The 24623-nt window shown below is 44.7% G+C and overlaps 1 protein-coding gene across 1 annotated transcript in view; it reads left to right on the top strand.

Annotated features, from left to right (window-relative positions):
* The window catches only part of ARHGAP31 (Rho GTPase activating protein 31), a 108320-nt gene that overhangs the window by 68767 nt on the left and 14930 nt on the right, over positions 1-24623 (top strand). Inside the window, exons 4-9 of the mRNA XM_082839318.1 lie at positions 6080-6162; positions 7343-7450; positions 8734-8876; positions 14864-15062; positions 17090-17214; positions 23661-23723. Of these exons, the coding sequence (XP_082695444.1) occupies positions 6080-6162; positions 7343-7450; positions 8734-8876; positions 14864-15062; positions 17090-17214; positions 23661-23723 (721 nt within the window). The remainder of the gene's footprint in view (positions 1-6079; positions 6163-7342; positions 7451-8733; positions 8877-14863; positions 15063-17089; positions 17215-23660; positions 23724-24623) is intronic.

Raw genomic sequence — 24623 nt, forward strand, 5'->3', positions numbered from 1 at the left:
GATTATTGTTTTCTCTATTTAAAAATACATTAATAGGGCTTCCCTGGTGGTGCGGTGGTTAAGAATCCACCTGCCAATGCAGGGGACATGGGTTCGAGTCCTGGTCCAGGAAGATCCCACATGCCGCCCACGTGCAGCAACCAAGACCCAACGCAGCCAAAAATAATAAAATAAATAAATTTAAAAATACATTAACAAAATTAAAAGGCAAATGACTATGGAAAACATTTACAATAAAGATGGCAGGAGATTAATATTTTTAATTATATAAAACTCCTACCTATCAATAAAAAATAAACAGATAACACCCTGAAAAACAAATGAGCAAAGAACCTCAACAGACAATTCATAGAAGAAATATAATTATTTAAAAAGTATAAATGGGGAATTCCCTGGCAGTCCAAGGGTTAGGACTCTGCTCTCTCAGTGCCGAGGCCCCAGATTCAATCCCTGGTCGGGGAACTAAGATTCCACAAACCTCGCAGCCAGTAAATTAATTAATTAATTAATTAATTAAAAAAAATAAAAACCAACTTAAAAAATATAAATGTATTAGAAAAATATATTTGCATATTAAAGAAACATTTTTTAAATGTTAGTATTTCATGCTGCCTAGCCTGTGGTGACACTGGCTCTTTCATAGTTTTCTATTGCAAGTGTAAATTGGCTGGACATTGCAGAAAGTCATTTGAAATTACTATCAAGAGTCCTAAAATGCTCATATTTTTTAATACAGTAACTCTGTTCTAGGACTCCATTCTAAGATAATAATCAGATGCGCACACAAATAATTGATTTACAAATATTTCACTGCCATATTACAATAACAAAACTGAGGAGTATCTACACGTCTAACACTAAGGGATGGGTTAAATAAATGATAATAAATCTATTGTTTTCAATCCTGTGTAGCTGTGAAAAATCATATATTTCTGAAGACTATTTGCTGTCCATAATATAAAGTTAAATGGAAAAAAGCAGTATAGGCAACTAAATAGGAAATGATGCCAGTGTTCATATTTGGTGCTGGGGAGCCCGGACCCATTGCTTCTTTTAATGCTTCACATGTGACTAGGTTAATAGTAGTTATGGCTGGGTGGTGGGATAGCAGGTGCTTTTTATTTCCTTCCAGTACATGTATTAGTTTCATGAGGCTGCTGTAACAAATTACCACAGGCTTGGTGGCTTAAACAACAGAAAGTTATTCTCTCACAGTTCCAGGGTGCAGAAGTCTGAAATCAGATTCACTGGGCTGAAGTCAAGGTGTCAGCAGGGCCATGGTCCTTACAGAGACTCGAGGGGGAAACCTGTTCCTTGCCTCCTCCAGCTTCTGGTGGCTGCTGGCATGCCTGGGCTTGTGGCTCACTCCCATCTTTGCCTCCGTGGTCACACTGCCTTCTCCTGTCTGTGTCAAATCTCCTTCTGCTTCCCTCTTTTAAGGATACCTGTGACTGGATTTAGGGCCCACCTGGATAATCCACGAGGATCTCCTGATCTCAAAAGCCTTAACTTAGTCACACCTGCAAAGACTCTTTTTCCAAATAAGGTAACATTTACAGGTTCTAGAGATTAGGATCTGATATCTTTGGAAGCAACTCTTCAACCTACTACACTACATTTTATTTTTATCAGAAGAAAAGTTCATTTTAGGAAAAACTCAATTTGGGTCAGATTGATTCAGCTAAAATTGTTACACCCAAGATAGAGAAAAGTTGCTGCTTCAGGATTTTTAGAGAAGGCAGTTTAGAGAGGTATTAAATTTTATATTGAAATTACGTCTTTGTGTATCAGTCTCCTTCATTGAACTGTAAGCTTCCTGAGGGCAGAAACTGTATTTATTTTATTCATTATTGTGCTTCCTTTCCCTGCTCTCCAGCTACTGGAGAATGTTGTGACTGTTACCTAGTAAGCATTTGCTGGCAGGTTGCTTGACCCACACATGTCATCTGAAGTGTCACTGGGGGTGGACCACTGGTGTGTGGCATCAGGCAGAGGCTGACTGGCTGTGAGCTCAAGATAGCTGCCAATGGGGCAGCAGCCAACTGTCCTGGGTTGCCAGGGACTCCCCTACTTTTAACTCTGAAAAGTCCTGTGTCCCAGGAAACTCCTCGATCTCAGGCAAACTCTGCTGATTGGTCACCCTGCCAGGAGCCAAAAGTTGAGGGGAATTGTCTCAGCAAACCTGGTGCTCCTCACTCAGGAGGTTTGGTTCTCGATGGTACTGTCCTGGAAATGTGGCCAAAATGAGACTTTCTGGCATTTTCAAATGCAAAGCAAAAGACGGACTCATTCACTTACTCATTTCATATAACAAATGTCTGTTGAACACCTGCTATGTATACCAGGCAGGCACAGTTCCAGGTGCTGGGGGTTTAATGGTAAGCAAGACAGATAAAATCCTTCCTCTCATGAAACTTACATTTTAATGAAGGAGATAGATGATAAATGAATTTAAAGCATAGCTCTATAATCTGAACTGTTGATAAGCAATACGAAGCCAGCTAATGCAGAGTACAGGGCAGAGAATGATGGGGACTGCTATTTTTGGTAGGATAATCAAAGGTCTGTCTATGAGGTGATATTTAAACAGAGACAAGGATGAAGTGAGGGAACAAATTGTGCAAATATCTGGTGGAAGAGGGTGCCGAGAAGAAACAGCAGGTGCAAAGGCCCTAGTCGAGGACATGCCAAGCTTGCTTGAGGGAATATATGGAGGCCAGCTTGGCCCATAGGGAGCAGGCAAGGAGGAAATGATGGGAGACCGGGAATTTGCAGATGGGCCAGGTCACGTAGTTGTGCTTGCTGCCATGGGTGTGACAAAGACAGGTAGGTATAATGACTGTCTGGAAGAGAACAGTGGTTGTCTCTGGAGACGGAGGGTCTGCAGTTGGAAGTCAGACTAACTTTCTTCTGTGTATTCCTTTGAATGCTTTGCTTTTTTTTTTTTTTTTTTTTTTGCGGTACACGGGCCTCTCTCGCTGCGGAGCACAGGCTCCAGACACGCAGGCTCAGCGGCCATGGCTCACGGGCCCAGCCGCTCCGTGGCATGTGGGATCTTTCCGGACTGGGGCACGAACCCATGTCCCCTGCATCGGCAGGCAGACTCTCAACCACTGCGCCACCAGGGAAGCCCGCTTTGCATTTTTAAAATCATGTGCATGAATTACTTTTTAACCTAACGGCTTAAAATAATTAAAAATAATAAAGGTGGCTTTATAATAATTTTTAAATAATTAATACAAAATAAAGGGTAAAAACTGAGTTGCGGCTGGGCGCAGTTGGAAGGGACAGCCATGGGTTGTTTGTCCCCCCTGGTGATGGGCCTTCCCCGGGCGGCAGGGGTAGAGGTGGTATTCAGGTAAGCAGAAGAAAGTAGAGCCTGGGCCCCGCCAGAGGGGACTGGAGTCCAGCCTTCGCAAGAGTCCTCCAAGGGCAGGAAGCTGGTCTTAGGGATACTGATTGGAAGAGAACAAATAGTCACAGAGTCAGCCTAGATCTTTTAAGGTTTCGCTGTTAGCAAGATTGGCTTGGCTAATGTTGAGTGAAATTCTCTTTCAGGCAAAAAATTGGGGTGGGCAAAATTTCAACTCCTTTCCCTCAATTCCCCACTGATGGATTCTGCTCTCCTAATGGGTGAAGACAAAGAGATCGAAAAATAGCTTTGCAGTGAGCAGACCCTCTGGGAGAAAAACAAAGATCTAGAGAGATTCCAAATAGGATTGGGGTGTGATAGGGAGAGGCTATAAATAGTGAAATGAACACCAGTCCCAAACGGGACCTGCAGGCCTCAGGGGTGAGCCCGCCCAGCCTCTCAGAACAAAGGTGACTAACATCTTCCTAAAGTATTAAAGGAACTTTCCATGAGGGCTGTTGAATTGACCTACACCTTTTTTTCCCCAGACACATTTTTAGAAAGTGGGGGGAAGAGGGGGAGGCTTGGGAAGGGTGTGTGTGCAAAACTTTGCAAAGCTCATCCCAGCTTTGCCGAGAGAGGAAGAGAGGTCTACCTCTCCTCCCCATGTGCAGGATAGAATGTGGGAGGATCCACACCCACATTCCTCTGACCCTCCTTCCCCTGAGCTCTCTCCCCTCACTTGCTTTATGAGGTTCTCCCTGTCTTGGGAATCAGGGTCTTCTCCACAAATCTGTTTTCTAAATGACAGCTTCCAGGAAGAGGGCAGAGGCGTCAGGTGTTTACTCCAGGCCCCATGCTTGTCCTCACCCTCTACATCCTGCACGTCTCAAAAAGCAAGGATTGCCACAGAGATCATGCTTATGCCGGCTCCGTTCTCAGGCTTGCAAACCCACCAGAAGATTGAGACACCTGTGATTGTGACCCTCCCAGCCCCGCATTTCTCCCCATTTCTGATTAGGAAATGAAATCTAGTTTTCCCACATAGAAATTTTTGATTGCCTTTGAAAATTGTTAGCTTCTGTGGATGCTTTACTTCAATTAAGTAAAAAAGTCAAACAAAAACAACTTGGTGGTCAAAGCTCCGGCATGATGTCCCACTTAGGGAAGTGGAGCACGGGTAGTCCAACAGATCGACAGGGAGCGCCTGCTGTGTGGCAGGCACGTTCTAGGCACTGGGACTCATCACATCCCTGCACTTACGGACCTTACATCTAGCAAGGAAGACAGACAACAAGCAATAAGCCTAATAAATAAGTACATTATATGTATGAGTAATGATGGCAAGTGCTGTGGGAAGAAATGGAGACCAGCGAGGCGGGTTGGAAGGTCTGGGTTGGGGGAGCGTGTTGGAGTTCTCCTCCAAGTGAGACCAGAACAGACACAGCAAGTGTGGCCTAGGATAGGGTCCAGCAAATAGAAGGTGCCCCATAAAGTTCATTTCCTTCCACTTTTCTGTGCCCCCAAATTCTCATGACTGAGGGTTTGAACTTCAGCCTTTACATCCAAGCAAGAAATGACAGTGAATGACCGAACAGCATAAGAAAACCACACCACGGTTAGGATCTTCAAATTAGAGAATGTATTTTCTGGTTATACTTTTCATTATATATAAATGCAGAGCAAGTTTCCAGCACTGTGAGGAAATACAAAACTGTGTAAGTCACATATGCCTGTGAATTCAGGATCCCGAGGATTGAAGTGAGCTTAGGAGCCACTTTTCAAGTATCTCTTGACCTGAGTGGGATTACATAGTTCTTATGCATATGAAAGGACTCAGGGAGCTGTAGCAGAAGATTTGTACATTTTTAATATATGTAAACTATACCTCAGTTAAAAAAAAAAAAAGATGTAATTACCATTGACCTTGAACTTAGGTATGGCTCCCATGCTGTCAGTCTTGAGCACTCAGCCACTGCACTGGGAGGGGCCCTTGAGCCTGAGCACAGGCAGGACAGAGTCTCAGGACGGGACACAGGGGACTCTGCCCAGGGACACCTGTGTTGTGCAGGAGCCCTGGGCAGGACTGTGACCACACTGCCTTTACTGAAGCCCCAGCCTCTCCTTGACGGCCTGGGCTGAGGGGGGAACCAAATACCCACACAGGAAACAACCAGAGAGCAAGTCCGGACAAGGCCACCAGGTCTCAGGGGCAAAGCTCTTATCCTGCTGAGAAGGCACGGCTTCACGTCGTTCCTGCTTCCTGGCATCAATGACAGGCAGCCGGGTCAAGGGATAGTCTCAGGCTAGGTGGGGAGTGGCTGTTTGCACCCAAAAAGATAGCTGGCTGAGTAAACAGGGAGCCAACCTCTCATCTCCATCTCACTCTGTCTCCCTGTCTCTGTTTCTCTCTCCCAGTGTGAGTCTCTGTGACTCTCTCTGCCACACAGGACACACCCAAGATTCTACACCTTTTTTACCAGATACCTACCAAACATCTGAGGATGCACAGAGACCCTGTGTGCCCACATTGTTAGATACCTCCCATCATGAACACTCAGAGATTTTAGGTGGTTTGTTTTTTCTAGAAAAGCATGCCTCCTGGAAGGACAATCTCTAGGCATGGCTGGGAGGCTGGAGTACCAGAAGCCTAAATAAAACCCACAGACACAGGTGGGTGTCCCCCTTCTCGAGCACTCACTGGACTGCTTCATTTCCTCTCTGCAGGAGGCGGTGTCCCATTGCCCGGAAGAAGGCCAACTGGCCCGAATCCAGAATGTTATCCAGGAGCTCCCCCCATCCCATTACAGGTAAGAATCCTGGTAAAAGCAATTCACAGCCTCTTGATGTGATGTAATACCATAGATGCAGGCTAGCATCATAAAAGGGAACAAATTCAGTGGACAGTGGCTTTCCCAGGGCAGGTTGAGGGGAGAGAACAGGTCACTTTTATCAGAGTGAGTTGGTGCCTGACCAGAGACACTGGTGGGAAGGGACAGCCCGTGTCTAAGTTACTTTCAGAGCACCCCTCAGAGTCCCACAAGAATCATTCTGATCACAGAAGCCAGCCTCACAGAGATAGTCTAGGTTCTTACCGAGGTTCATAGCACAACCAAATCTATGGAAACCAAGATGGTTCTTTTTTATTTTTCGCGGTACGCGGGCCTCTCACTGTTGTGGCCTCTCACGTTGCGGAGCACAGGCTCTGGACGCACAGGCTCAGCGGCCATGGCTCACGGGCCCAGCCGCTCTGCAGCATGTGGGATCTTCCCGAACCGGGGCACGAACCCGTGTCCCCTGCATCGGCAGGCGGACTCTCAACCACTGCGCCACCAGGGAAGCCCCACCAAGATGGTTCTTAAACAGGGTTTGACTGTTGCTCTTGAGCGTTTGGCTGACTGTTCTGTCTGTATGCGCATCAGCACCATCCCCTCCATCATTTCATCCTTTCATTTCATTCTCACAATTTAGCCCCTAATCCTACCACCTTTCCCATTGCTCCCTAAGCTTGCCCAGCTTTTACCAGGGGGGCAGGTTTTGATGTGGTATAAGGGCTTCCCAGCAATAACAGATGTTATTCATCCATCAAATGAGCTCCCTAACAAGTGCCAGGTACCTGTAGTTGCGAGAATTACAATAAAAGCTGAGATGGGGCCCAGTTTCAAGACAGTATGAGGCAGTGCTGCCCTGGGTGAAAGGAGGCACAGGCTCCAAGTGATGTGAGTCCCCTATTCTGTCTCTGGCTGGTGCTCCAAGGGCCTCAGCTGACTTCTGTCAAACCCACCTCTTCCCCACCCACAGCCAGTATTCCTGAGGTTAAGAAAATTGCTTCCATCTATCTTGATATCTTCCTGATAGTCCTCCAAAATTCATGAGATAGAAATATTTTAGAGTCTTTTAAACTCAAACTTTAGAAATTATCTCCAGATTCAGGCTTCACACAGGCTCCAAAGTTTCTTACTTTGCTTTTTAAAAAATGAACCGTTACAGGACCTTGGAATACCTGATTCGACACCTGGCCCACATCGCCTCCTTCAGCAGCAAGACAAACATGCATGCCAGGAACCTGGCCCTGGTGTGGGCTCCAAACCTCCTCAGGTAACCACCACCCCTCACCTCACTACCCCACTGAGCTCAAAGCAGCCCCCAATTCAAACAAAGACTGGACTCTTCAAAACCGAAGCCCCTTGTAGACAAACCTTTGGCTAAGTGGTTGTCGCACGTGGGAATTAAAGGTGATTTTTAAATTTTTTTAAAAATACATTTATTTTATTTTTGGCCACACTGGGTCTTCGTTGCTGCGCGTGGGCTTTCTCTAGTCGCAGCGAGCAGGGGCTACTCTTCGTTGCGGTGCACGGGCTTCTCACTGCGGTGTTTTCTCTTGTTGCAGAGCACGGGCTCTAGCTGCACGGATTTCAGTAGTTGTGGCATGCGGGCTCCGTAGTTGTGGCTCAGGGACTCTAGAGCTCAGGCTCAGTAGTTGTGGCGCACGGGCTTAGTTGCTCTGCGGCATGTGGGATCTTCCTGGACCAGGGCTCGAACCCATGTCCCCTGCGTTGGCAGGCGGATTCTTAACCACTGTGCCACCAGGGAAGCCCAAATGTGATTTTATTTTATTTTATTTTATTTTATTTTTATTTTTTGCTGTACGCGGGCCTCTCACTGTTGTGGCCTCTCACTGTTGTGGCCTCTCCCGTTGTGGAGCACAGGCTCCGGACGCACAAGCTCAGCGGCCATGGCTCACGGGCCCAGCCGCTCCACGGCATGTGGGATCTTCCCAGACCGGGGCACGAACCCGTGTCCCCTGCATCGGCAGGCGGACTCTCAACCACTGCGCCACCAGGGAAGCCCCCAAATGTGATTTTTAATAGCCCTTTCCTGCTAACCATGGAAACTCTGGAACCCAGAGGTATCTTCTGGCTATTACCAGGATGTGGCCAATGTTATGGGTCTGTATGTTATAATTTCCTGAAAAGGCCTTTCTGGGTCTTTGGGGCTTCCTTTGCTTTTGTTGATTTTGGTGGGGTCCTAGCTGTCTATAACCTGAATCAACTGCTTCATATGACTTCATAAATGATGACCTGCCCTTAGAACAATTGTGTGGAGGCGGAAGAAGATCCTATAAAGAAAACAATCAATTCCTATATATTCACTAATATAGTGTTTACAGTTGTGCAAGGTATAATACCTGGTAACTGTTTCGAATTTGTTCAGTTTGTTTGGAGAGTCCCTTTAATTGATCTTAAATAGTTAAAGTAATACAAATTAACAAACTATACATTTAGGAACTGGGGGCTTGTACAAAAGGCCCACTGGCTCCCCCTTATGCTTCATGGGGTAGGGCAGACTCATTCACTGAATGTGTTTCTTCCACGGTTCAGGTCCAAAGAAATTGAAGCCACTGGTTGCAATGGAGATGCAGCCTTCCTTGCAGTTCGGGTCCAGCAGGTGGTGATTGAATTCATACTGAATCATGTGGATCAAATCTTTAACAACGGTGCACCCGGGTCTCTGGAGAACGATGGTAATGGCTCCTTCTGGCATACACCCTACCAGTCACCGTTCTTTGCCTTAGGCATGGGGCCCAAGAATAAGTTAGAGTGGGCTGAGATCTAGCTCTCAGTGTCAACTGTGTGTGTGTGCTGACTACACTGCATGTGTTTGGGGATCGTGCATACATACATGTGTGCCTGTGCAACAAAAGTGTGGTATGTATGTGTGTGGCTCTAGCATGTTTCTGATCAGTTGCATACATGGCCTATCCCATGAATGTGGTGTGGTGAACTGGAATACCTTCTGTTGCTTTTAGTGAGTTCTTAAACTCTTCCAGTTATTAGCTAGAGACACTGGCAATATTCTGCCGACTATTAGATTTCATCTTTACTTTCAGTATGATATTTCAGAAGTCCTAAGTGAATTAAGAGGCATCCTATTCATATTCACATATATATTCAGAATGCCTTCTCTTTGCAAGCATTTTTTTAAAATAATTGAACTATAATTGATTTACAATATTGTGTTAGTTTCAGGTGTACAGCGAAGTGTGTGTATGTTATGTATGTGTGTGTGTATATATATATATATATATAAACCATTATAGTTTATTACAAGATATTGAATATAGATCCCTGTGCCATACAGTAAATCCTTGTTGTTTATTTTACATATGGTAGTGTGTATCTGTTAATCCCATACTCCCAATTTATCCCTCCTCTCCTTCCCCTTTGGTAACCATAAGTTTGTTTTCTATGTCTGTGAGTCTGTTTCTGTTTTGTAAATAAGTTCATTTGTACTATTTTTTAGATTCCACATATAAGTGGTATCGTATAATATCTGTCTTTTTCTCAAGCATTTCTTGAGTGCTTACTTTGTTCTGCCCTGCATAGGGCACTAGGCATACAGCAATGAGTGTGTGGGCGCATGTATGCAGAGACTAGCTAGCATTGAAACCCACTATATACAAGAAAAATATAGCTATTTCACGCTGGATGTGATGAGATGCCAGATATGACGTTTCAGTCCTGTAGTCTCATAACAACATAATTAACCCTACGAATGCACTGGTATTGGTTTATGCTGATTGAACTCATATGAGCCTAATTTGTAAAAATCAAAAATCCAGCTGATCAATAAGCCTGTTAACTACCATTTGTGTGAGGGTGATTTTCCAACGTTAGCATACGTCACATAACTGGGAGGGCTTATTGAAACACAGATTACTGGATCTCATCCCCAGAATTTCTGATTCAGCATGTCTGGAGTGCTGCCGAAAATCTGTGTTTCTAACAAGTTTCCAGGTGATGGAGCTGCTGCTGGTGGTCAGGGCCCACACTTGGAGAACCAGTGGTGTATGAGAGCTGTATCTGCAAAATATTTGTATTAGCTGATCAAAGCATTCTTTTCTACTTTGGCTAATATCCTTGGGAAAATCAAGTATAACCATCAAAGTAATCAATTGCAATTAATATCAAATTTTGATTTCTGGTGTAATGGTTCCCACCCCCATCCTGTCCTCCATGTGGTTTATGATCTTTCTTTTAAAATTCACATACCATAAAATTCACCACTTTAATCATTTTAAAGTGTACAATTCAGTGGTTTTTAGTGTATTCACAGAATTGTGCAACCATCACCAGTATCTAATTCCAGAACATTTTCATCACTCCAAAAAGAAACCCCACACCCATTAAGCAGTCACTCCACATTTTGTCTTCCCACCAGACTCTGGCAACCATTAATCTACTTTCTGTTTCTGTGGATTTTGCCTCTTCTGCGTATTCCATATAAGTGGAATCACACAATATGTGGTCTTCTGTGACTGATTTCTTTCACTTAGCATATGTTCTCATGTATCGGTATTCCTGTTTTTTATGGCCGAATGATATTCTGTTGTATGGCTATACCACGTTTTATTTATACATTCATCAGTTGATGGACATATGGGTTGTTTCTACTTTTTGGTTATTATGATGCTGCTGTGAGGTCATGTACAAGTTTTCGTGTGAACATATGTTTTCAATTCTCTTGGCTATATACTTAGGAATGGCTGACGTTTCTTTTATCTTTATTTTAACTCACACATTACGGATGTATTTTTTATTGTAAGCTATATAAATCCTTTTTGAAAGTAAAGGAGAAATAATACACTTTCATTCATTCATCCTTTTGAGTCATCCAATTATTTATTGGGGACTTATTCTGTGCCGGGAACCATGGCAGGCGCTCCACATATATCATCTCATGGTCTTATCCCAACAACCATCATAAAGTTATCAACCCTCTTTTATACATGAAGACTAGAGAACCAGAAAAGCTTAGTATCTGGTAGGACTGAACACTGAACCTAAATCTTCCAGCCTGTGCTCTTTCCTTACCTTGTGCTGACTCTGAGAGGAAAAAATAGTTAAACAGATAAATAAACCATTGCGGAGAATTAATGACTCTTGGGAGATGTTCTTCTTGACAGCAGATTCCATTCATGACTGTTAGTGTTAAGGATGTTCCTAATTCCAACCTGGAAATGCCTGTTCTTTTTATGACCATTGCCTTAATCAGCTCTTGTCCTGCATATTGAAATCCAATTTCCTCTTGAGGCTTTAACTCTTGATTGTCTCCAATAATTATTATTCAGTGCATTTCATTTAAATGTCCTTGTTATGAATTCTTATTGACTTCAGTGCCATACTTAATATTTACACAAAATGGAATAAGTCATACGCTCTGGAATTTGAGATTTAGAAATAGGGTTCTACTTCAAATTGGAAAGATTTTAAAAGTCATAGAATCCAACACCTTTAATTGATAGATGAGAGCAGTGAGGCCAGAGAGATTGTGATATGCCAAGTTTTATTAAAACATAAGTATGTAGCATTGGGCACCTCCAATGTGCCAGACACTGTTCCAGACACTGGGGACAGTATCCAAAACGTCAAAGCCGCTGCCCTGCATAGAGCTATAGTCTGGCTGCAAAGACAAACAATAAATAAGTTTACAGATAAATACATTATCACTTCAAAGACGATAAATGCCAGGAAGAAAGTACAGCAGGATAATGTGATGGTCAATGACTTGGGGGTATAATTTTGGTACAGAGTGGACATGGCCTCTGAGGAAGTGATCTTTGAACTGAGACTTGAATGACAAAAGAAACCAGTCATTTGAGGATCTGGCGGATGAATGTTCCAAACACAGAGAACAGGGAGTGTAAAAGCTCTGAGGTGGAAAGGAGCTCATCGCGTGGCAGAAAGTCAGCCCGTGTAGCTACAGAAATGCAGTCTCCAAAGTGGGGTGCCCCACCCAGGGGACGCCAAAGACCAAAGTATGGGTGTTGGAAGAAACTATTAGAATTCTTTTCCATCGATTTTATTGTATACTTTGTAATTTCTATGATGCTGTATGTTTTCTATTACACATAAAACAAATACAGTGGTATATATGTATAACTTACAACTATATATATGTGTATACAGTGGGAGTCTACATTGAAAAAATTTTACTGTATATTTTTATAGACCACTGTGTCAGTGGGCAAAGAGGAGAGAGGGAAAGCAGATGGAGGGTCCTGGTCGGTCATGCTAAGAGTTTGGTTTGTCCCCTGTGCTGGGGAAAGCACTGGAGGTGTTTGAACAGGGCGTGCGGGATCTGAGCATCTGGGTCGCTATGTGGAGCAGAGACTGAAAGGCTAGAAGCAGGGAGACCAGTTAAGGAGCTATGGCAGAAGTCAGGAGAGAAATCATGGTGGACTGGACTACATCTTCCTCAACCTACGTCCCAATAAACGTATCTTCAATAAGTTGAAGATATCGTTAAGTCGAAAATGCATTGAATACACCTACCCTACTGAACATCATAGCTTAGCCTAGCCTACCTTAAATATGCTCAGAACTCTTGCGCCTGCCTACAGTTGGGCAAAATCATCTAACACAAAGCCTATTTTATAATAAAGTGTTGACGAGCTCATGTCATTTATTGAATACTGTGCTGAAAGTGAAAAACAGAATGGTTATAAGTTTACTGCTTGTTTACCCTTGTGATTGCGTGATTGACTGGGAGCTGAGGCTCCCTGCCGCTGCCCAGCATCACAAGAGAGTCTTGTACGGAATCAGTAGCCTGATAAAAGATCAAAATTCAAAGTACGGTTTCTACTGAATGCATATTGCTTTCACACCATCCTAAAGCCGAAAAATTGTAAGTTGAAGCACTGCTGAAGTTGGGGACTGTCTGTGCATGTTAGCAGTGGAAAGGAGGAAAGTGGCTGGATTCAGGATGTATTTTGGAGGTGGAGTTTCAGGACTTGCTTATAGGCTGGATGTGGGGGAGAAGGGGTACATCAAAGACAGGAATCAATGAAAAATACCTACTCCAGGTTTGGCTTACACAACTGGGTGATCCATGGTGCTATTTACCGATTTGGAGAGGATGGGAGGAGGTACCAGTTTCGAGATAAGGAGCAAAAATCACAAGCTCTGTTAGGAGATGTAAAGCTGGAGATGCCTATCGAACATCTAAGCAGAAATGATGAGTAGGCCTTAGTGTACTGGAGCCTGGAACCATGGCAAGAGGTGGGTGCTAGGTTTCCTGATCCTGCACTTTAGTTTTTCTTCTTGTTCCAGTTGCTCCCAGAATGATTTAATGTTTTAAGTAAATAAATAATTAAGCTTAAAAAAGTCATAAATAATCTAGGATCTATGAACAAATATTGAGTCAATTAAATTTAAATATTTTTAATCTCCTTTGGATTCAGTGGGAAAACTGGGTTAAAGTTGGAAACTTCACTGAAAAATCTTTAGGATCACAGATTTATCTAATTGTAGTCGTGCTGAATGACGGCCACTCTCTCCTCCTTGGAAACGCCCCAGAGTCACATACAGTCCCATTGTCTGCAAGGCCTTTTGTCAGTGGTTTTATTTCACTCAGAGAGGGTCATGCTCTGCAAAGAGAAATAGTGCTATCGAGGTGCTTTCTGAAAATTAGCTGAGTCCTATACCAAAAGTGATTTCTTAGTGTCAATTGGTCCAAATTACCCTTGAGTCTCTTTACCCCTTCCGAAGTTACAGAAAACTGGCAAGGTTGCCAAAATACTTAGAGGCAAACTTAGACCTCTTCGTTTTTACTTAGATCAGAGTTTCTCAGCCTTGGCCCTGTTGACATTTAGCACTGGATAATTCTTGTCGAGGGGCTGTCCTGTGTATCGTAGGATGTTTAGCCGCATCCCTAGCCTCTACCTGTTAGGCGCCAGTAGCATTCCCCCACACACCTGTGACAACTAAAAATGTCTCCAGACATTGCCAAATGTCCCTGGTTGGAGACAGGGGGTACAAGATTGCCCCAGTTTGAAAAAAAAAAAAATTGACTTGGAGAAAAGAGATAATCGTGGACACCATTGATCTGTCATCATCACTTCCATTCTTTAAAAAAACGTACAAGAATTGGCTTGCATACACTTGAAGATGATTAGGTAGTGAATAAAAAGCCACTTATCTCTTAGGGAATAGCATAGCCATAAAATGTCTTTCTACTGCAGAGATACAAGGCTAGGTAATTTCAGGAAAGTCGAGGCTCCAACCTTCAATTCCCCTGGAGCCTATGTTCTCCGGCTGCGGAGAGGAGGGGTAGTATCCTGCCCTACCCTAGATGAGTGAGGCTGCCTCTGTGGCTGAACACACATTCCCACCTGACCAAAGCATTAGGCAGTTCCCAGGGGCAAATATCCACTACTGTCACTCTGGCCCACAGTAAGTGCTCAGTATATTTGTCGTGTGCATGAATGAATGAAGAGTCTGAAAAGTACAGGAATGCAGGCTGCCTTCTGAAGCCCCTATGTGCCCCCTGGCTGGTCCAGCCAGGAGGGCTGTCAGATCCCCACGTGTAGTCTCTGCCCGATAGACCCCACCACTCCCAGGAGAAGCCCCTGCCAGGAGGTCAGGAGGGGCTGTGGATGGGGGCTCTGGCTGGAGCCAGTGCCCAGACTTCCTCCCAGGAGGTCTATGAGCTCTTCTCTCCTCTTCACAGAAAACCGGCCGATCATGAAGAGCCTGACGTTGCCAGCCCTCTCCCTGCCCATGAAGTTGGTGAGTCTGGAGGAAGCTCAGGCCCGGAGCTTAGCTACTAATCACCCTGCCCGGAAGGAAAGGAGAGAGAATAGCCTGCCTGAGATTGTCCCTCCCATGGGCACCCTCTTCCACACTGTCCTTGAGTTACCAGACAACAAGTAAGTGTCCTTCTTCCAAGTTCTGGGAGATGTTTAGGTGGAGGGGGACGGAGGAGGAAGCCATAGAGTCTCAGGGCTGTGATGGCAGCATGGGCTGGGGGTGTGGTCTGGGTTGGGGGGTAAGGAAGCATTCCAGAAGAGAAGGGAGCTGCCTCCACGACATTCACCAGCGGCTGATGCCTTCACTCGCTGCCCCAAAGTCATCGAGAACTTGAGATCCCTAGTACCATGGTGTGGGTGGGGCTCATAGGTGTCAAGAATCAGAACTAAAACCCTTTACTCCTTAGTTGAGACAAAATAAGCTTGACATTTTCAAAAGGAAGGTTGCAAAACACAAAATCTTGACCCCCTCCTCCCACCCTGCACCTCCCACGGGACCTATGGAAGGCGTAGGGATGAGCGGAGGGCAAGTTGACAGAGAGCACCGCTCTGGACTGAGACCTCTGGGAACATGGCACCTGGGGACGTGCATCCTGGCTTCTGTTCCTCCTCTCTTACCTGTTAGAGCCCTCCCTCCCCTCCAAAAACAAACACCATTCTCATTCATATCTTCCCTCCCTTCTCCTTCTCACTTATTCTGTGGTAACCCTGGTCTCCACACATCCCTCTCCCAGCCCCATGCCCCACTGTAAAAAGGAGGCAGTGACTGAAGCAGGGGTCCGAAATCCTAGGCAGACAGTAGGTAGAGGAGCCGAAAGGCAATCTTTTCACTGGAGAGTGTCCGCCTCGCTGTTTCATCAGTGAAAGGAGGTATGAAAACAGACCTCTCAGACCTCTCATCAGTGTCCTCCTCACGATGGCGAGGCTGTTTCCCCCTGGGGAGGCACAGGGGTAGGGGGCGCCTGTCACACTGTGTGCTCTGGGAAGGGCACCTGGAACTCACCTGGCGAGAAACCCCTCTACGTCCTGAAGTGCATGGATGGTTTTCTCTCTCTTTCTCTCTCTCTGTTTTGAAAGACTGATCCCCACTGCCCCTCCCCCCCCCAAATCCCTGGAGAATAAGACTTCCACTCAGGGGTCAGGAAGACTTCCTCTGAAGGACAACCAAGTTCACTTTTCTGTGCCTTTATACCATACCTCAAGGTATGCGATTATGTAAAACCCACCCCAAGGCCTAGTGCTTGAAAACATCAGGCCAGATCCAATAGAAACCACTAAGCACTGCAGATCTGTCTCTGATGGATTGTAAAATCATGCTGTGCTTGAGACCTGGATGTTCTATGAGAACCCTGCAGAGAAAAGGTCCTCTGTGGGGCCCACAGGTTGCAGGGTTTCATCCTGGAACTTTATGAAGTCTGATAGCAAGGCCGGCTAGAGCCAGGCAGGGCCTCTGTGATGAACCCTGGTGGCACCAGGCCCTCTGGCCCAGTCTAGCACTCAACTTTCCCTGCTTCATCAGAGAAAGGAGAGACAAAGCCAGAAACACAGTGACTACCCTCTGCCTTTCTCTGCAGTGACCGCTGACCACATCCAGCAGCCTGCAACTCTCCCAGGCCAGGCTCTCTTCTAAGTTGCTTTCTCATCCACCCCCTTTCCAGTCCACTAAAGTCTACCCCAGCCCCCTCCTCGCCTGTGGATGTCCCAGCAGTGTGGCTGCAGTGCGAGGAGCATAACAGGACTGAGGTCTCTGGCCTTTAGTGTTTACTCCTGTAAAAAAATAAGTATCTTTGATAACCCAGGACTGAACTGCTTACCAGAATTCTCAGAACTGTGGTTGCTTGTGACCTCTGAGTCTGCCACCAACCCCTGTCTCTGTTTGCCCCCTCCCCTGCCTGTAATAGCACATCTTTGTCCCTTCCTCTGGGGAATGTGGTCCTTCACTCTGACTCATGAAAACCTAGCTTGGTCATCATGGGCATCCCCAGACAGGGTGAGAGTCAGGCTCAACTTGGATTTTAGAGAGAAATTTCCTGGTATGTCAGAGCTGTTCATAACTAAGAACATGTTTGGGGTATTCCTTCTTAGTTTAAAAGTCCCACTGAAATAGCTAGTTACCAAACTAACCCCCTGTGGCTTGGCTCCTTTAGAAGAAAGCTCTCCAGTAAATCAAAGAAGTGGAAATCAATATTTAACCTGGGACGTTCTGGATCAGACTCTAAATCAAAGCTGAGTAGAAATGGGAGTGTATTTGTGAGAGGACAGAGGCTCTCAGGTAAGAATCAATAGCAGTTATATTTATAAGATACATATATATATATATTTTTTTCAGTTCTGTTTCTTAAGTCTTTGGTTTGATTATGTCAAATTCACTAACCCTGAAAGAGAAACTTATAAATTAACTGAAGAGTCTTTTTGGTTTTTTAAAATAATTTTAGATTTACAAGAAATTTGCAAAAATAGTACACAGAGAACCTGTAGACCCTTCACACAGCTCCCCCAAATGTTAACATGTTAGATAACTGTAATACAATGATCAAAACCAAAAAATTGATATCAATATAATACTATTAAATAATTTGCAGACGTTATTTGTATTTGGCCAGTTGTCCCTCTGATGTCCTTTTTCTGGTCCAGGATCCAGTCCAGGAACCCGCATTGCATTTAGATGTCATGCCTCCTTAATCCTCCAACCTAGGACAGTCCCTCAGTCTTTCTGACCTTGACACTCTGGAAGAATTTTGGCCATTTATTTTGTAGAATATACCTCAGATTGGGATTGTCTGATGTTTTCTCATGGTTAGATTGAGGTTATGTCTCAATGTGTCATATCAGGGGGCACATGAAGTCAATATTTTATTGTTGGTGATGTCAGTTTTGAGCACTTGGTTAAAGTGCTATCTACAAGGTTTGTCCCTGTAACGTTACTATTTTTTTCCTTTGCAATTAATAAGTATCTTGTGGGAGGTATTTTCAGACTATGCAAATATCCTTTTTTCATCATACTTTCATCCATGCATTTTAACATCCATCAGTGGTCCTTGCCTGCAACAGTTATTACTGTGGTGTTTGCCAAATGGTTATTCTCCATTTCCATCATTCCTTCTACATTTATTAATTGAACTCTACTGTAAGGAATATCTGTCCCTTTTCCCCCAGGGTGAGGGTCATGATTTTTATTTTTTAAATTATTTAATTTATTTTTGGCTGCATTGGGTCTTTGTTGCTGTGCGTGGGCTTTCTCTAGTGGTGTTGAGCGGGGGCTACTCTTCGTTGTGGTGTGCAGGCTTCTCATTGAGGTGGCTTCTCTTGTTGCAGAGCACTGGCTCTAGGTGCGTGGGCTTCAGTAGTTGTGGTGCGTGGGCTCAGTAGTTGTGGCTCACGGGCTCTAGAGTGCAGGCTCAGTAGCTGTGGCACAAGGGCTCAGTAGTTGTGGCTCACAGGCTCTAGAGTGCAGGCTCAGTAGTTGTGGCACATGGGCTTAGTTGCTCCACGGCATGTGGGACTTTCCCGGACCAGGGCTCGAACCCATGTTCCCTGCATTGGCAGGTGGGTTCTTAACCACTGCGCCACCAGGGAAGCCCCAGGGTCATGATTTTTAAATAGGAATGCTGCCCTGTGGGAATTATATCTGAGTAGTGAATAGGAATTGATGCAGGAGGGAACTGAGGGAACCACTGTATAATGGGGAATATAACCAGTCCGGCTGAATATTGTGTCAGAAAGCGGAGGCCATAGAAATTTGCCACAAAGACTTTTAGTGTTATAAATTGAAAGCATAATTGTTTAAAAATGAGGGCAATTGTTATGAAAGCAAGTAGTAAAAGTTAAATGTACAAATGTAATGAGCAAACTTGATTGAATACTAGTTTGAAAAGAAAAAGGACTACAAAAGATAATTTGGGGGACAAATAGATTGGATTTTAGATGATATTGAAGAATAGTACATTCTCATAGTGTGCTGATGGTTCTTAGGAGACATATGCTAAAGTTGAAGTATTTAAGGATGAAGTGTCAAAATATTGAAACTCACTTTCAAATGATTCAGCAAAACATATGTATGTAGGTAGATAGATAGATAAAAAGAGATAGATACAGCAGACATGTGGCAAAATGTCAACCTAGGTTTAGAGGGCTTCACCTTTTCTGAATGTATGAAATTCTTTTTCTTTTTTCTTTTTTTTTTTTTTTTTTGCGGTATGCGGGCCTCTCACTGCCGTGGCCTCTCCCGTTGCGGTGCACAGGCTCCGGACGCGCAGGCCCAGCGGCCATGGCTCACGGGCCCAGCTGCCCTGCGGCATGTGGGATCTTCCCAGACCGGGGCACACACCCGTGTCCCCTGCATCGGCAGGTGGACTCTCAACCACTGCGCCACCAGGGAAGCCCCTGAAATTCTTAGTAATAAAGATTTATGAGGAAAAACTAATGCCAATAGGAAAAAATGAGGTAATATTTTTAAGGACCTTCCTCAAGCCCAGTGATAATTGTACTCCAAGGATCATAAAGCACAGATGTTAGAAATTGTCACATTGACCTATTGGAGTAATGAGGGATGTCACAGGGTATAGCAAGTACAGTGGTTTAGGCTGTAAGTAACGACAAATCCAACTCAATTGGCTTCTGCAAGGAGGGAGTTTATTGGGACATCCAGATGTAGGGAAGGCCTCAGGGGTGGTTTAGTACAGTGGCTCTGTCTCCATTTCTCCGCGTTTTCCTCAGCTATGCCCTCCTCTGTCGGTCAGCTTTATCCCCAGACTGGTTTCCTTTTCCTCCACAAAGTGGCTACAATAGTTCTAGGCTTTACCTTTGACTCTCACTATATCCAGAAGGAGAAAGAAGATCATTTCTGGTAGCTTGCTCCTAAGGGCAGGGACCCTTCTTTCCCGGAAACCCCAGTTAAGAGTCTGTCTGCCCCCCTCCCTCCGCCCCACAATAGTAGCCTTCACTGAGTCACATGGGTCAATCCCTATGGCTACGGGAGTGCCCTGTGCTGATTGGCTTAGGCCTGGATTCCTGAACCAATCACTGGCATGAAGAATGGCATTACACCCCTGTGTGAGGAATGAGATGCACCCAAGATGTACAGGGCTCTGTGAGAAGGGGAAAGGGAAATGGATTCTGGGTAGGCATCTACAATATTCATTATATAGGGAAAAACGTCTTTCACAAAATGGCAAGATGGCCAGGTGAAGAGGGCAGGTTGCTATAGGTATGGTCAAGCAGATACAAATCAGAAATTAGGATTCTCAAAGGAGAATTTAAGGGGGAGTACCTGGCAGGAAACCCCTGATCTAATAACAGATTTGCTGAAGCACGTCAGAGAGCCCTTCAGTTACAGAATCAGTGACACAATGAAAAAGGTTCCCCGAGTAACAAAAAGTTAAAAAAAATAGAACAAAACAATCAAGTAAAAATAGATTAAATGATTTTCTTTGATCTTGACTTATGAAGATTTCTACCCCCTTGTGGTTTTCAAAAGGAAGAAGCCCCAGGTGCTGGATCAAACAGCGGTAAACTCACAGAATGCACAGGATGTCCCTGGCCAGCTTCTCAGCTCGGCTGCACCTCAGAATCACCCATAGAGTATGGTCCACACCCACAGCAGCTCTGCCTCAGGAGTTCTGTGGTGAACTCAGAGTACTGGTAATGTCTAAAAAGCTCCCCAGGTGATTCTGATATGCAGCCGGTGTTGAAAACCACTGCTATCTCATGAATAAGCTAATCAGAGATAGTTCATCAAACTGGCTGAATTTTGATGAAATTCAGGGGTGAAATTTTGATGAATTCAGGGGTGAAATTAAAGAACCATCAGCGTCAATATAAGTGGCTCTCTGTGACCTTGACTACTGCCCGAGTGACTGCTTTTCACCAGAAGAGTGTTGCTGGATCCCTAGAAGCTAAAGACTGGGGGGTAGGGAGTGGGGAGCCTTCTGGTCATAACCCACCAGCATGGTCACCGTAAATGGCACGTGGGCTTGCTATTCGTTGAAATATGCGTGTGAAAAAAGGAAATCAGTGGATTAACATATTTATTGATAAATAATTTTTAAAATCTTTTTTTAAAACTCCATATTTAAGAGCATTTTAAAAATTGATTCACCATGTATATAGTATTGGGGGTGTTTTTTGGTGCGGGGGCAGGTGAAGGTATGTTTAACCATGTTTAGAAAATGGAACAGAAATAGGAAATACTAAAGGATAAGAAAAACTTGGGTATTGACTGAATGGAGATGCATAAACTTTGGAGTCTCCCAGACACTGGTGTACTGGAATTTGTATATTATCAAACAGGAAGATTCCAGGGAACCCTCCAGAGTGAACTCCTTTGAGTAGGGAAATAATGCCTTAGAGATAAACCAAGAGAGGGGAACCCAAGGACTCAAAGAAAACTGGTGGATGCATTTCCATGAGGCCAAGGTGCCAGACAGAAAAGTATAATCTAAATACAGTTAGCCCTCCATATCCGCAAATGCAGGACCTGTGGATAGGGAAGGCCGACGGCAGTACACCATTTACATAAGGATCTTGAGCACAGATGGATTTTGGTATCCGTGGCGGTCCTGGAACCAGTCCCCCCAAAATACCAAGGACGATTGTGTAGTCATAGGCCAAGGATGTCTGAGTGCTTAGTTTCTATCCAGACAAGGAGCCAGGGAATTCTTGACTGTTCCCAAAAGCAGCTACTGTGGCCACCAGGACCAGAAGGAGCTGTGTTGTCAGAATGAGGGTCCAGCAGGAAAGGTGAACACTGATGGCCCTGCAACCAGATCGCTTACCCATCCTCCGTGACACTCAGCGTCACCTGGTCACTACCCCTGAAGGGTGATACATGAAACCCAGAGGAAGGCCAAGAAATGCAGCTCTTGGAAAACAAAGGCAAAATCTTGTCTCAGGATACACGAATGGGGAGTTCCCTGGTGGTCTAGTGGTTAGGATTCGGCACTTTCACTGCCATGGCCTGGGTTCAGTCCCTGGTCAGGGAACTGAGATCCCGCAAGCCGCATGGTGCGGCCAAAAAAAAAAAAAAAGAATACGCGAATGAAGGGAGGCTGGCCAGGCAGTTTTAGAAGTCGTTTTGTAATAGATAGCTAGTGGGAAGCAGCCGCATAGCACAGGGAGATCAGCTGGGTGCTTTGTGACCACCTAGAGGGGTGGGATAGGGAGGGTGGGAGAGAGGGAGACGCAAGAGGGAAGAGATATGGGAACATATGTATATGTATAACTGATTCACTTTGTTATAAAGCAGAAACTAACCATTGTAAAGCAATTATACTCCAATAAAGATGTTAAAGAAAGTCATTTTGTAAACTTGTGGGAATAGTCAGTCTTCCAAGAATGAGAATTCTGGCTTACCTCTGGAAGTAAGGAGGTGGAAGGCAATCTTGGCGTCACCAAGGCTTTGGGTGAACGTTGCTGTGTCCTTCCAGAGCCCAGTGGGACCCAGGCAGAGAGAAGCCCAGAGCCTGGGATGCCAAGGGGCTAATTCAGAGCCTCTCAGAAGGAGCAGGGTTTGGAGCAAGAAGGAAAAAAGGATCTTTAAAAGAGGGACAAAGCAAGTGTGAGTTAGGGCACGATTTGGGTTAGGGCCAACACTGAGTGCTTCTTTTAGAACCGTCTCCTGAGTTTACCCTTGTTGCTGAGCCCTAGTTTATCTTGAATAACATCAACAACAATAAACAATAGCTACTTCTTCTTGAGCATTTATTCTAGGTTAATGCAACCTATTTTACATGCACTACTCATTTCATCCTCACAACAGCTCTACTGTTCCTCCTTTTCATGCCAAAAAACTGAAGTTTCAAAAAGGTAAGTTGCTTCTCTGAGGTCACACAGCCCAAAAGTGGGAGAATTGGGATTCAAAGCCAGATCTGCCTGGATCCAGAGTTACCTTAAAGCCACAAGTCCTGGAGCTCCCGGTCAGCTTCTAAATTGCCCCCTCTCCCCTCCTAGCAAGTTTGCCCTGGAAGCCTTCCTGAAAAGACATGATGATGTTTGTGAAAGTGCCTAAGCCTATGCCTGAAATAATAAGTTTTTATTTATTTAAACCATAATCTTCTGAAAACCTACTTGGGTGGCTTAACAAAGATGCATAGCATCCACCAGGCACACAGCAGGTGCTCAAAGAAGGTTCATTTGGTTGGGATCTGCTCCAGGGTGAGGCTGGTGGGTGAGAGCATTGGAGGAGCAACCAGGCTGCAGACATCAAGGAGCAGAGCTGCACGTGGAGAAAGGTGACACATGGGAGAAAGGGAGAAGAGTACCCCTGGGCTCTCTCTCACCTGTTGTACCAAATTCCTGGGTGTTGAGCGATGTGGCTGCAGCCGAGAATCCTGCTCTCTGGCCTAGTCACATAGGAGGGGTTGCCTAGAGCCCCATGGATTCTACTCCATGGATGAATCGTTGAGCCTTTTCTGTACAATAAAATCGGGTTCAGGACTCCTCATTTGCTAATAGCTATGTGACAAAATTGTAACTTACCTTTATCTGTAAAATGTTAATAAACCTTTGATCTACAAATGCCCTATTTTTATAAGGTCAGTCCCACCAAGAAAGTAGGAACATCTAAGGTGGAGTGGGGAATGTTTTCCAAAGGGGAAAATTATAAATACTTGAAAAACTTTCCTAAAGAAATTTCTTTTTTGTACTTACAGCCTGACCTATTGTTCTAAACACTTTCTCTGAACAAACATTCATCAGGGATATTTCTTCTTTTGTCCTTAGTGGAAAAGGCTACTATCCGACCAGCTAAAAGCATGGACTCGCTGTGCTCAGTGCCCGTGGAAGGTGAGATTTTTCAGTTGGATTTGGAACTGGGGATTACAACTGGGAGATTGGCGCTCCCACACCAGACTTGCCTTCCTAAACCGCAGACCCTGCTCAGCTCCAGTCATGGCCACACACAAGCCCCCAGGCCCAGATCCCTCCCTGACTTTCCGGAACTCAAGGGGCGCACACAGCCCTTGCAGTAACCTCCCCTACTCCACAGCTGGAGACAGCAGCCTCCTTGCATTCAATCCTGAGCCAGGTAAAGGGTCAACACCTGAAAACTAAGGCAGAAGAGGCTCCCCCTGGGGCATAAAGAAGAGTTTTGAATTTAGGTGTTTCTGTAGGCATTAGCTTCATTGTGTTTGTCAAGTCATGATTTTGAGTTGGTAGAGTCATTCATTCCTTCATTCATCAATAAACACTGACAGGCACCAGCCTGGCACGTAGCTGGTCATTGCTGGTTGGAGCAGATGTACATACAGTTGCATGCCAGGTTACACCCATCACCAAAGCGGCACCTCACCATGTTAGTTCTTACAGCTCCAGCCTTAAGGGCTGACTTGCCTGTAGCCCTTGCTTCTGTTTTTGTTAAGCAGCCAACAAGCACTGCTACAACTGGCAATACACAGGGCTTCCCTAGCAGCAGACTGTTTAAACTCCCCCATGATTGTACCATGACTTTCGAATCCCTTTAATACAAGGTATGTTGCTCTTTGATAAATGAGGCAGCCTGAAACAAAACAGAAAATCTTTAGAACAACTTTCAAAAAATAATACTAAACTTGTAAAATATTCAATGAGATCTTTTTAAGCTGGCTCAATCCTTTTAGCATTTTCTCACCTTTATATTCATCAATTTGCTTGGTTTTGAAACCTCTTGGGGGCAGTTCTTGCCCAGTTTGGCAGGATTTAATATTT

Source organism: Leucopleurus acutus (assembly GCF_964270905.1).
Source record: "Leucopleurus acutus genome assembly, chromosome: 5".
Classification (NCBI taxonomy): domain Eukaryota; kingdom Metazoa; phylum Chordata; class Mammalia; order Artiodactyla; family Delphinidae; genus Leucopleurus; species Leucopleurus acutus.